This window comes from Drosophila yakuba, chromosome 2R (assembly GCF_016746365.2).
Source record: "Drosophila yakuba strain Tai18E2 chromosome 2R, Prin_Dyak_Tai18E2_2.1, whole genome shotgun sequence".
NCBI lineage: Eukaryota > Metazoa > Arthropoda > Insecta > Diptera > Drosophilidae > Drosophila > Drosophila yakuba.
Window position 1 is genome coordinate 12,951,644 of NC_052528.2, and position 13,959 is coordinate 12,965,602.

The window sequence follows — 13,959 nt, forward strand, 5'->3', positions numbered from 1 at the left end:
CAGCTTGTGCTATATGCGAATGCCGGCTTCGTTGATTGCGAGTTCAATGCTCGCATCGAGGACACAATCAAATTGGCTTCAGTCGAATTGTCCCAATTCATAATTGATATAATTTCGGCACGATTCAGTTTGATGTGAACAGCGCTGACCCACCCACCAACCGCCCATTATTACCCTGTCACGATTTTAATTAAAAGAATTTCGCTTTAATAAATTCAACTTTGACAGCAGTAGCCCGCCAAAAGGTGCCAGGCAAATTAATGAATGGGTTGCGAATGCACCCAGCTCATGCTTAACCATTTCGCCAGTTAACCGGGCCACAATTTAAACGTTCGTTCAATATTTAATTGACTTGGTTGGCTGCGCTGTAAAGGAATCCCCGCACATTCCCAGTTTGCAAAGAATGGCCTAAAGGCCTCTCGTTCGTTGTCGCCTTGCGTAATCGATTCTCGTTCTGTTTGCCAATGCATCAGTCTCAAATAGACAACAATGGGTTCATAGTATTTACAATATTTTATTTAAGGGGGGGGTAGGGTTTTAAAGGGAGAAAAAAACCGGTTTTTACAGATTTTTTTTTGGGCGTACGGTAAAAGTAAATTTATTTCTGATTATTGTACATTAAAGAGTAGTATTTGAACTATATTCTGTGAAATATTGGTTGAAAAATATTGAAAATTGACCGAATGGCAGCAATTCTTCGCAGGCGCCTCAGAAAAAATACATTTTGCGGTGCACGTCATACCTCAGCACTGGATAATCTGATATGAAATACCCAAAGTTTTTCCATAAATTTTTATGTCCCTCTAGGTATCCCTGTCGAGTTTTTCCATTTATTATAATTTTTGAACTTTTAACAAAACTTGAAAGTGAAAATACCGATTTTTGGCCAAAGTTCATGACTATTGTTGTTAATAATAAAAAAAATTAAAATCAAAAACGAAAAAATCTCGACAGGGTTACCTCATAAATTATGTAAGGAAATACTGTAAAAAATTTGAGAACGATCGGTTGAATAGATTTTGAGATACAGAGTGCACCGACTCAAAAAACATCGATTTGAGAAAAACGTGTTTAAAGTTTTTGTTGGTGTCTTCCCCGCTAAGGGATTACTCAGGTAGTCGTTCGAGACCCGCCTACTTCCAAAGCTATATCTTTGTGAGTTTTGCTCCGATTGACTTCCTATTTACAGACAACAATCTTGAGTTACTATACTTTCATATTATGCAATTAAAAAAAATCACTTTTTTTGAACCCTCAAAACCCTACCCCCCCCCCTTAAATCGTTAACTTAACAAAGAAAACAATGAAGAAAGTATAGTTAAAAGTATTGAACAGCAAATCTATAAACTATCCAATAAGAATCGCTATCTTTAACTTTTTATTCTATATTATTATTTTATTTTTATTTTCCTATACAACATCCAGGTGAAAATCCATTAATCCCTTTGACATCTTCCATCGAGTATAAGTATTTTTTATGTTAATGATCATTTTCAATTTCCGTTCATGTATTTTGCCATTGGCTGCGTTTTTCACTGAGAAGTTCCATTAATCCGTTTGACATTTCGCCGATGAGTTGAAGCGACCCAGTTTGACATCGCCTTCAGTGCGAAAATCTGGAAACTTTTTCTTCCTCCGATTTTCATTTTCAACGAAATACCCCACAGGACTGCGATGCAGATGGGGCAGTCAAAGGAGCTAAGAGGGGAAAGGATGGCAAATTACGTGCCAAACTGTATGACATTATGCCCACTTCTAGGAGTTCTCGCTAATACGTTGATGCTCAAATATTTTAAAATTTCTGTTCCTAGTATTGAAAGACAACTACCAGAACGTTGGATATATAAAGAACGGATAAAACATTTAAAAATGGTGAATTATATTTTTTAGTTGTGCTATTCTATTTCATTGCTAAAAGACGATTAGTGCCCGAAGGATTTCCATAAGCTAACAACGTCTAAACATAAACCTATATGGTTTCCGAACTTGGCGTTCAGCTTACACCGAATATTACCTCGAATATTCACACAGTTAGATAGAAATCCACTTTGACTCGCAGAAACTTCCGCTCCAGTTGCATTGTTCATTTAAATTCTAATTTGTATTTGGCGCACTCTACAGTGGGACAGCCTTCATGGCGGGATTAGGGGGCGTGGCAAAGGACACGTTTCCTGCCAGTGGACAGGTGTATAGGTCGACATGGACCCTGACTTCGAAGCCACCTTCCAAATATGCAGAAAAGGAAGTCAGCCCAGTCATGTCCCCAATAATGTCCTTGAAAAAAGGCAAATTCTACTCGCAAACTTTCGTTTGCTTTTTTACGTGGGCGTAGGTGAGACTTTGCGGGGGGCGTGGCTACTAACAAACTAACAATTTGTTTTTGTTCGTGGCTAACCTGCTTCTCTGGGCGCCAGGTGAGTTCATCTTGATTCCGATTTTCGCTGAAAAAATAACGTTTCTTATGGATTTTTTATTATATTTAAGGTAGAGACACATTTTCATTTGGATGAAAAGTCTAGTGCAAGTATTGAAATCACATAAAGCATCTAATTTTTTGATAAGCGAAAGTTTTAGAAAGTTTTTCGCAAAGAGTGCTAAATAAAAAAGGAAACTTTTGTTAGCTGCGGGTTGTTTGAATGAAATAATTTTAATGGCTTCTAAGAGATTTATTTTTCTTGCACGCGTAATATTTATTTATTATGAATTATATTTATTTTTTATATATAATACAATTTTTTTATGTATGTACATATCTAAGCATGCAAAGGTATTAGCAAAATTACCGGGGTCTTTAAAATTCAGAACTTTATCTAACTAACTTTGGGTTCACTTCATTTTTCGCTGGTCGGGTGTGTAATCTAGAATTTCCTTATCTTATTTTCATTGCATAGTTGGCTATCGGCAATTCCAATCTGTAGGCTCCCCAGTTTTCCGGCATTTCCCTGCGTTTTCCCCTTGCCAGTTAAGTCGACATGTCGTTTCATTTAAAGTTTATCGCGTTTTCCCTTTTCCCTCCATTCCCATTCCACTTTCCTAGGGTTTTACTGGGCATTCTGAGTTTTTTAATTCAGTTGCAGTTTGTTGTTGGCGCTGCTTTAGTTGATTAAAAACCGCACTCAAAGTGGAAATGCGCTTTTCTTTGTTCGTCCCTCCATCTGGATATCTGGCTATCTCTCTCCTTTGCTCTATACCCGCCTCTGTCGCACAGTGTGTCTTATGGCTTTTGTTCTGGAATTTATAGCAGGTTTAACCCACTTCGCCGCAATGCTCTCGATTTCAGAGCCCAAGGCTGTCGGCCATGTAAACTTTTTAAATTAGTTGTCAAATGCAAGCTGCTAAGCGGAATGCGATAACACTTTCACATGTACACACACACACAAACATCCAAGGGAAAATCGCTAACTGGCATTAATTAAAAGTCAAAATATTTCCAGAGTTTTATGTTCGTTGCGGCATGCTGCATATTATTGCGTGTCATGAGTGCATTGACTCCGTGCCGCGAATGAAATGCAATCCACTGGGAAATTGTTAGTTTAGCTTACTTTTACTTCGCGAAAAGCTATAAACTTAAATCTTAGGTAAGCCAATTAAACAGAGTTCAAGTGTGGTTAATAGATAAGTCCACACAGAGAAAATCAATCTTAACATGTATTTTTGTATTTAAAGTTTTTTATAAATATTTTTAAAAATACTTTTAGAGTCACCACTTGAGATATTCACTTGAGTTATTTAAATTACAAAGTCAAGATTTAATTTTAAATAAAGTTTTCCTAGTTTATTTTGTAAACTTGTAACAAATTCTGTTTCTTCTAGGCTAGTTTTAAATATACATAACTTGTTACAATTTCGACTTGTACATATTTGTACTGAATAAAATGTTTGCATTGACATAAATTAAATTAAAGCCAAAAGGGTCACTCATTGTAGAGGGGAAAGTTTCGTACATTTGTCACAAAAAACTACTGAATTTATTTAAAATTCATGTAGCCAAATTGCAGCCTTTGGCTCTTTGGTGACTGCTACCTGGCTTTCCTCAGGCCCGCTTCCTCAGGCTTCATCGTAGTTGGGTTTGTCGCCAAACTTGATTGATCCACGTTGCCGGATATTATCGCGCGTCTGGCGCTTGTATTGGCCCCTTGGCGCCTTGGCCACAGGTTGTTCGAATGCCACTGCACTGGGACCAATGGGACTGGCCAGCTGGAACCCGCTGTGGGCCACCTCCGCTGGCCACTTCTCGCCATGCATGGCATCCACGAGGGCGGCCTCCAGCTCCTCCTCCTCCACCTGCTGCTTGTGCTGGTGTTTCTGGTGGCGCTGCTGATCCTGGAGGCGAGCCCTCAAACTGCTCATCGCAAAGGTTGGCGGTGTGGTACTGCCCTCCGAGCTGTCCTCGCTCTCGCGGATCAGATAGGCCTCCTTGTTGTGGTGTTTCCGTGGTCTGCGGGTGGTGGTGGCCTCTCGTTCGCGGTATTTCTTCAGGAACGAGGCGGGATAATTGGGTGCCTCTGTTGTTGTTGTGCTGGTACTCGTGGTGCTGGACGGAGTTCGATGTCTGGGCCTCGGAGCATGCTGTACTGGTGGTGGAGACCTGAACGTCATTCCCTGACTGGGCACAAAACCACTCTCCATGGAGGCCACTGTTTCGACCGTTTCCACCTCGCCGCTAGCTTCGCCTGTATGCTCGGTAACCTCGTATCGGTGACCCATTTGCTTGGCCACCTCGTTCTCCGCTTCGTCATCCTCTTCCCTTTCGTACTCGTAGCTCACCAGCTTCTCAGGCTTTGGTAGCATCTCATGATCTCCACTGGATATGTCCGTGTGCAAGTGGGTCAGGGGTTGTGGTTTTAAAGTCACGAAAGTTGAAGGTGTTTCACCCGCCTTGTACACGGGTTTCCAACTCTGGTACTCCATAATCTTGCCAGAGATGACCTCGTTGGAGGAACCGCCTCGTGGACGCTTCTTAAAGTACTTATCCATTATGGCCTCATCGCTGGTCATCGGTGCCTTGCCCTCGGCTATGAGTTCTTGCTCCTTTTCCAACTGTCTCATCCGATGATCTTTATGGATCCCATGGGAGATCATCACCGAGGACTCAGTGATAGTGGGTTTGGGTAAGGGTCTCCGCAGCTTAATCACCTTCTTTGGCGACGGTCGCATCTTGATGATCTTCATCGGCTTGTTAGTTTGTGGATTGCGAATAATGTACTTTACTCGCGTCATCTCTGTTGGCAGAAAATCCATGTTGACTTTCTGTCCATATCCCGCCGTGCTCGGCATGAGATCCGTGAGCATCGACTTCATCGCCCGGGCTCCGTTGAACATCCGTCCCAGCACGCCACCCATCACGGAGTTATTCATCTCTTGCCACATAAAACGACGCTGAATTCTGCGAGGAAAACGAAAGCAAACGTTGCGAATATTATTCAATTCGATTTATTAGCATTTAACTGCATTTATTTTATGTGTAAGAAAGGATAAGTTGTTAGTTAACAGTTTTTTAATGAGATGTTGCACTAAACCACGAATTGAAAGTTTCAATTATTTTGTTATGTTCAAATAATAGTTTGAGGAACGATCACTTTTATATTAAAATATCCAACTTTGCCAATCGTTAACCACCGTTATATATGTGTAATGATTTCTTTATTGAGCAATCTTGTTATAAGACGAACTAACCTGTGATCCTCTGCCTGCTGTTCGGCTCTGATCAAAATCAGCTCCAGCAGCAAAAACATCCAAATCCAGTTGACCTACGTCCAGTTGAAGTAAACCATATTCGACCGGATGCAAATCAGGTGACAGAGACAATTAGCTGATGTGTTACACTTCCTCGGCAATCCATTTCTGGCTTACTTACGCAATGCTTCCTCATGTTGGCCAATAAACTTCGATATTCCCACCGCGCAATTTGAATATTTCAGCAACTGTTGAATGCAGATTTTCGATTTAAAGAGCTCGTACTTTCGTGGCTGCTGGCGAATTTCAACTGTCGGCGCCTGCGCGCAAAGCACTTGCTTTTATATACTACATAGTAGTTGCCACTTGGTTGTTGCAAGTTGCTTGTTGCTAGTTGATGGTTGCAAGTTGCAGTTGCTCCAATTATTATTGCAGCTAGTTGGCTTTGAGCTTGGCATTGGCATTTTCATTTTCACTTTCGTGGGGAACAATGGGCTTTTGACTGATAGGCTGGCCGCCTTTCGTTGAGCAATTAGTTCCATTACTTTTCGGTATCTTTAGTGCCTGTGGTTTTGTCTGGCTGCTTCGTTTTCCTTCCTTCATTTTGCCTTGTTTATCCATACATATATATATATGTATTTCTGCACTATCCCCTTGGCTTCTACTCTGCATTTCTGCTTTCGGTTTCCGTGTGCATTTTCTTGCTGCTTGATTTCGCCTGCATTTTGCAGCTGCCTACCGGGTGGCGTGAAGGCTTTGAATAAGTTTTAAATTTTTCTTAAATTTCATCAAAAGCTTCGATTTGCACCAGGCACCATTGCAACTGTTCCATTATTACTTAATACTTATTAATGAGCGTTTTCAGCACTGCTTCGATGCCTGCACTTTAATTTATCGACGCCAGGCATTGGCTTCAAATATATTGCATCCTCATCAACGTCCTCATGCGATATATGTATAATCATCATCAATGCGCCATCTGTGGGCCGAAACGTGCCAAACGATTCGGTTCGGTAAATGACTTTGTGGCGTGTGTGCACTCTTTTGCCCATCACCATAATAATGATGGCCATGGTAATGCTGTTGATGATTGTTGAGATATTTTTTTGTTTGATCAAAGTACTTCACTCGAACACATATCTCTGCGCCAGATGGCGCCACTTCAAAGTCAAATGCCTCATTATCAAGAGATGTGTGTCAACTGCAAAAATATTTATAAAATGTCTCTTTTGTCGAATTTAAGTGGTCATGGGAGAATAGTTTTATCATACTAAGTATCGATCTCCCCAGTTTTGCTGTAGATTTTTTTTCGTTTGTTTGAATTTGGCAAACATGCCTTAATGTAAAGTAAATTCTTTATGCAGTCAAATTAAATAAAACGGGTATTTATTTAAAGGTCCTGCAGTCCTACAATTACACACACTTGAAATAGATTAAGTAGTTTATTACGTTTTGATATGATTTGATAGCATTTAAACGCTGGCAATATTTCAATCAACGGCAAATCTTCTTTGAAGGCCTGTGTATAATTAAATAGCTTAAGACTTTATACTAACAAAGACGTCTACAATGTTCAATGCGCTCTAACACGGCTCGTTATTATATTACTAGTCTTCAATAAATGTAAGTAAGCCGTTTTAAGTCGTATTGGATTGCCCTTTACGGACTTATCAGGCAGCAACAATTGCATTTGTGCACTAATTAAACATCTGTTAAATAGGTCGAGGGGGAGACGTTAATACGTCTATATTACCGCCAATGCACATCAATTGAATTTGCTTAACTCTTTGGTTGGCGCACAATACGCATACGCAATGTTGGCCGAACTGAAGCCTTGTTCAAAACGCGCTCCACGCCTCTGTCAGTCAATAATGTATTTAAAATGCCATTTGTGTAAATGGATTATGTAATCGATGCAACATCAACGTTGTTGCACTACCAGCTAATGCAATATGCCCCCTGTCTTCTACCCAAGAACATTGTACATGCTCCACATGCACACGCATGCATATATGGACATATTTGTGTTATTGCTGCCTAGCCTGACTTCACTGATAATGCTAGCTTACAGCCGGAATCCTGAACTCCTTGTCGTTGTGGTCGTCCTTGCATAAAAGCAAATTGATGCCCTAAGCCAAATATAAACACAATAAAACCAAACAAGCCACAACAACAATGAACCAACACGCACGTACACACCGAGAATTTTTTTATTTTTAACATCTTTAATCTTACTAATGTAGCCACTCTTAGTTATAAAATCGCATTATGCGGTCATATCAATTTTACATTATTATGGACATATATAATTCAATATTAAATGGTAATTAATTAAATCCTTTAATAGATGCAAATTATACTACAAGTTTCGCATGCATTTCTCTCAGTGCAGTCGATTGCCTGAAGGGAATACGAGTTTGCAAGGGAAAGCTGGATGTTACTGCCTGTATCCTGTATCAGTTTGGCGAAGCATAAGGCGAGAGCTAACTGCAAATTGTATGAGCTCGAATTTCGCCTCGATGCCACAGATTTTTCCATCTCGCCCCCTCGTCTTGTATCTAAACCGTTGATACCATTCGCATTTCGGGTCCTGGCGTAGCCAGAAGGATAACAATAGCATTGTTTGGTGCAATAACTTTGACGAGCCCTGGAAACAGGCCGTAGAAACGGACCCTGATTGATACGGATCGATGGTCGCCTACATTAGACATCTAATAGTGGACAAAAGAGGCAGCAGCAGTGATTTACAAATGACGTACATGGACTGACGTTGATGCAGTTAACCGAAAAAGGGTATGGGAAAAGTAAGGTTCAACGTAAGCAAGATGGATAACGCATTTAAAAATGCTTTAAAAATACTCACACTTTTGCAACAGTTTGAAACTTTGCTTTCATCTTAAAGTTGGCCTTAAAAATAAATTGATTTCCATGTCGTCACCGTTTTCTGTTTTCGTTTTCCTCGTGTAAACCAATTTGTTGATATTGATGATGCCGCTGCTGCTGCCGCTGCACTTAAAATTATATTTACGTTTATTTCGTAAAAATAAAGGAGTAAAAATGCATTTACCTGTCGTTCGCTGGTCGAAGTCCCTTCAACCTTTCGCCCATTTCTCGCATAATTCTGGAGTCTCGGCAGTATCCCTGATGTCCTTCTCTTGGTTGCCTGCACAGATTTAAAGCCAGGAGCGTTTCTCTTGTTCCGTTTTTATATTTTATATTTTTTTTTTTTTTTGGTTTTGCCTCTGAAACTCTGCTCTCGTTGCAGTTTTGCGACACCATTTTATGCTCGAAACACAAAAGAAAGAAGGCGCCGGAGATATTGCGCATACGCCACGTTTTCTTAGCCCACCATCCATGGATTGTGAGCTCATGTGAATGTGACGGGGCCATCACAAAAGCTTTGAAGTTGCATAGATAAGCTTCGGCTGGAGCAAATGCTGCATAACCCCGGGCGATTTGGCCGCGAAGGCGACAACTCGCAGGGGTCTTCAATGGGAAGAAAATGGAGAAAACATAAACTTATGTCATAAGCCATAGCCCCTTGGCAACGTACTAGAATCCCGTTCGCAGGCATTAACCCATGTAAGCCGAAGTGTGGCAGACAATGCCGGCGGCCCCACCAGCTACTAGATATTCCAGATATATATCCCCATTCTGTTCGCACACTAAAAGAAAAAGCAGGGCCCGCACACATTTTAAGCTTATTTAATGCGCGCATAAATTATTCAGAGTGGACGGACGGGCGGGGGTCGAAAAAAGCTCCGCGTCCTGGGCATACTCAATTATTTTAGATTATGTTTGGATTAGTGGTCAGGAGCGAGGCAGGACTCCACTAGGACCCGGTTCAATGGTCCCTTCGTCTGGTTATTGCACTTTATTGTCATTGGAGCCGCACTGGCGATGACAGCCCTCCAAATGGCTTTTGGTTCCTTTGCCGTAACGGCTTTCCTTTTTCGGTTGTGGCCTGCAGACCCCGGCCCAATCAATATTTAATTGACCCATTTCGGGGCATTCTTTTCGTATGAATGGGGCGCTTTTTCCCCGGTGAAAACCGTTTTATCAATTGCTGCGAATAAAGAGCGGCAGATTAAAGTTAAACCATAAGTCAATACGGTATGTGAATTGTACTTTTATTTTATGCACATATTTTTCAGCTGTTGGGGAGTAATTGCCGTTTAAGCCATATGCTAAGTTTACAATTTATGTCCTGTTCAAAGGTTGCTTAATTCACATTTATTACTTTTAGCTTAAAGTAAAAAAAACCTAAAATTTAACAGAATTTCTGATTTAAGTTGTGCCAATTTTTCAGTAGGATCAAGGTAATGTTCTCAGATGGACCTTTTCCACCTCTAGATATGCGGATACAGCAGGCCAGTGAGCCATTTAGAGCATAAATTAGATTAGAACAGACCATAGCCGGTTCTTAATGGGCGTTGAAAGCATTTTTTCAGCCGCTATTGCCAGGCCATGTACTTAATTTATATTAATGTGGCCGATGTCTTTCTCTGCCTCTGCGTTTTGTACATCTGCCAGCGTCCTAAATTAATTTACACGACGCACGACAGACTGAAAGGCCGTATCTGCAGAATCCCTGATGCCCCATAAAATCCACATCCCTTGGCATTTTGTTTTACATTTTTTTTCGGGGCCTCATTTCACTTGCATGGCCATTGATTATGGGCTGTTGTTGCTGCTGCAACGGCTGTCATATTCAATCGAATTTGTTATGGAAATAAATTGACAAATAAATTGTTGTATCTATTTATTCGTATCATTAGCGTGTTCCATGGCAACAAATTGGTTTTCAATTTGATTTCCAAATGAATTGATGGAATTTTAAAAGATTTTTCGGTTGCTTTTTTTGTAAAAAGGCCATTCATTCTAGAAATACTTGTTGTATTATTACTGTAATATGCATAACTTTAAAGGTTTACTAATATCAATCGGTTTCGCCTTGTAAACATTTCAAATTGCTAACTAAATAAACGATTGATTTTAATTTGCTCGTTTTAAATACAATTATTTACATTCATACAAATGGCATTTGATCAATACGCTTTAAGCAAATAAATCTATTCCAATCGGACTGACCTCATTTTTTTCCTCACATTTATTGTGGTAGCTTGTGGTTTTCCCTGCCCATTGATGATGATACGCACACATTTTGTTTCATTTCGATTCTGGAGCCGTAACCTCAGAATTCGCCTGCGGCAGCGACACGCTGATTAAATCAAATAACTTATGGCTTAGCTGCCGCTTTTCCCTTTTCTTCCCTTCGTTCTTGGAGCACAGGACGCGAGGCAGGCGATTCCTTGCCTTCATCCACAAGGAGCAAGGATACTCCCGGTAGTCGGACAACGGAAATCAGCGCTGCCCAATCTGCTGTGTTGGCCGAGTTTGGTTTGGTTCGGTTCGGTTCGGTTTGGCTTGGTTTAGTTTAGTTTAGTTTTTCTGTTTGGCTGGATTGTTCGGTGGTGCAGAGGTGCTGAGGGGCAGAGGTGAAGTGGAGCTACCGACGTGGCTCATTGTGTATGAAATTTGCTCAACTGCAAGCCAAGCAGAAGGAAATTGCACATACACACGTACACACAACCGCACAACCTTATCCTGCTCACTGGATTCTATTTGAGTTTTTTTTTGTGTCTTTTTCACCCAGAAGCTTCTCCTTTTCTGCTCGACTGCTGATGCGAAAGCTTCCTTAGAGCACTCAGAAAAAGTGTGAACCCATTATTAACAAACTCTATAATTCCATTGCATTTTTCCTGTTGCACAGCTTTTGTAGATTTTAAACAGAAATTGGCTGGCGATGTTCCAAAATCGAAATCTATAGTTTATAGTATCTATTTAGATGATGAAACAAGCCAAACTTTTAGTTAAAGTAAACATGAATTTATTGAAAAGTAATTTTTACAACAATCAGTTATGTGTTAATATTTTTCCAAGTGCACAGCTGATGCTGCCATTTTGCTTAGCCATACACTTGAAAACTTTTAGTGTCCGTTGCCGAGTGCGTTTGTGTGGGTGCTCTCCTGTTCCTGTGTTGGTTTCTGTTTGTATGTGTGCGTGAGCCTTTTATTGTTAGTGTCGCTGTCGCAATGTTCATCTTTTGTTTCAATTGCTGCTCTGCTGACGGCCAGCTCAGATTTCAGTCCGTATCTAAACGGCATCATCCCATTCTGCCCGCCATGCGGTTGGTTTATTGCAATTGATTTTGACGCCGCTGTTTATGCCAACTGAAGAACAATCGGAGCAGTTTAATCCAACTGCCACTGCCACATTCGCCATTGTGTTTGTGTTTGTGTAAGCATTTTCCGATTGCGATTGCCATGTAAGGCCACAACTTCAAACGCTCGAATAAAATCGGAGCTTAGGTGAATCGTCTGGGGAGCGGGGAATATGGAGGCAATCTCGGTTATTGTCGGCCATAAAGCATGCTTTCAATAGTGAGGAGCAAAGATTTGTAGGCAACTATAGGTATGAGTTAAAGAAAGCAATCTTCTTGTTAAATGCTTTCTAGCTGGAAAATATATTGCAGAAACTGTTACTCCTCTTAAAGAAATATTTCACACATTTAAATTTAATTTTAACTATTTTCTGTACTGCATACTAAAGATGAGTGTTTTGATATACATTTTAAGAATTTGTCGAATAGCTTTAAATGCCTTTAAACTTCAAGCACTAATAACATCCTGTCCCTTGATTTTTGCAGATACGTGCACGGCATTGGTTCGGAGACGCGCAACTCGCTCTTCCATTTGCACAACGGACGCGACATGGTCCTGGTCACCACCTGTCGCCACGGGAAGAGTTGGCGGGAGCTGCAGGATAATCGCTGCGACGAAGACAACCGGGAATACGACAGGTGAGTAGAGATGACGCCTTTCTCCTCCCAACCCCTCTAAAGTCGCTAAAGACAATGATTGTCGCTGGCGAAGTGGCCAGAAATTGTTTCTAGCTGTCATTGGGTCCGCAAGTAATTTGTTTAGCCTCCGCCATCGTGCTAATAGCAGCCACGCCCCATCCTTTTGTCCATTAACTGGAGTCTCGGCCCCGCCTTCTATACATTTCTTATATATCTAAATATATATATGTATGTATGTATCTTGTGGATGTGCGTGGTGATTAATGTGCTGAAATCCGACTTGACAAGCTCATTTAAATGGCACGACACTTGGGCCAAAGGCATTTGCAATGCCAATGGATATCGTTTAGCGTCTGCGTCGAAAAATTTAAGGATGAGCCACCCAGGGCGGTGACTTTTCAATCATGGTCAGATGATTTCAAATGTTTCTCGGGCCAGACTTGGGTCCTTTATGTTGGCCAAATTAATGGTGCAAATGGAGTTATAGAAAAGGTTGTCAGGAATATACTCATCACGTAAGAGTAGATTGTTAATGTGGTGAAAGTTTGGTAATAGCCAATGAAAGTTTGGCCAAAGTTTATAAAACAAATGATAGATTAGCATATTTAGAAAAAAAAAATTTTATAACGAGACTTGATTGTGTATTGTCGATTAATTTATTTTAGTTATCTCAAGTTGCACTAAGTACAAGGTTATAACAAGTAGCAAACTATTGGTGGACTGTACTTTTCCGGATGCCCTTGCGTCCTTAACACAAGGACAGAATAGAGTAGCAGTGAAACACGTATCCCTGTTTTGGTAATCTCTGTGTACTATTTGGCATCCAAGTTCAGGGGACCATACGATGACTTTCAGAAAGGTGCTCTCTTAGGTAGTACAGAAAGGCATTTGAAAAAGCATATATCTTACAAAATATTGGCATACCATCAATGCAACGAATTTTCAAACCCTTTGGAATGCATATATCCAAATCAACGGTACTTGGAGGCGTTGGCTTTTCATGGGAATGCTTCATTTTCGCGTGTTCGTTAAAACATTCAAATCCTGTTTCTTCAATTATACATTTAACTTGGTTGTCCTTCGAACAGTCTACACACATTGTGTTATTTACTGTCGTTAATTCTATTGAAGTCAGTAGCTTAAACAAACCAAGAAGTATAACAGCTTGGTACAACACTTTCATATTTTTTGAGTACTATTTATTTACCAAATCAAAAAAAAATTGACAAATAATAAAAGAAAAGCATGTTTAATTCGACAAATGCATCGTTCTTACTAAAGTTTTTGTCTTACATTGCAAGTTATAGCATTGTGTCCTTATAGTTGAAATATTTGTTTTACTTGCTCTTTATTTATGATATTTCTCGCAGAGCCAATAAGTAAAAGTATTAAACCAATCGAATTGTGCGATAAAATTAATC

The 13,959-nt window shown here is 40.3% G+C and overlaps 3 protein-coding genes across 4 annotated transcripts in view; 1 reads left to right on the top strand and 2 right to left on the bottom strand.

The window, feature by feature from the left end:
* The window catches only part of LOC6530398 (exostosin-1), a 60,940-nt gene that overhangs the window by 15,759 nt on the left and 31,222 nt on the right, over positions 1 to 13,959 (top strand). For both annotated transcript variants that reach the window (XM_039372605.1, XM_002091288.3), the window contains exon 2: positions 12,386 to 12,538. In XM_039372605.1, coding sequence (XP_039228539.1) covers positions 12,386 to 12,538 — 153 coding nt within the window. The remainder of the gene's footprint in view (positions 1 to 12,385; positions 12,539 to 13,959) is intronic.
* On the bottom strand, positions 4,018 to 7,833 carry LOC6530399. Its single transcript, XM_039372608.1, has 2 exons — positions 5,677 to 7,833; positions 4,018 to 5,386 (listed from the first exon to the last, which is right to left on the bottom strand). Exons 1-2 carry the CDS (start codon positions 5,733 to 5,735, stop codon positions 4,048 to 4,050), a joined length of 1,398 nt encoding a protein of 465 aa, XP_039228542.1. The 5' UTR covers positions 5,736 to 7,833; the 3' UTR covers positions 4,018 to 4,047.
* Positions 13,172 to 13,781, bottom strand: LOC26534779. The gene is made up of 2 exons (XM_015197355.3): positions 13,463 to 13,781; positions 13,172 to 13,404 (listed from the first exon to the last, which is right to left on the bottom strand). Exons 1-2 carry the CDS (start codon positions 13,719 to 13,721, stop codon positions 13,190 to 13,192), a joined length of 474 nt encoding a protein of 157 aa, XP_015052841.1. The 5' UTR covers positions 13,722 to 13,781; the 3' UTR covers positions 13,172 to 13,189.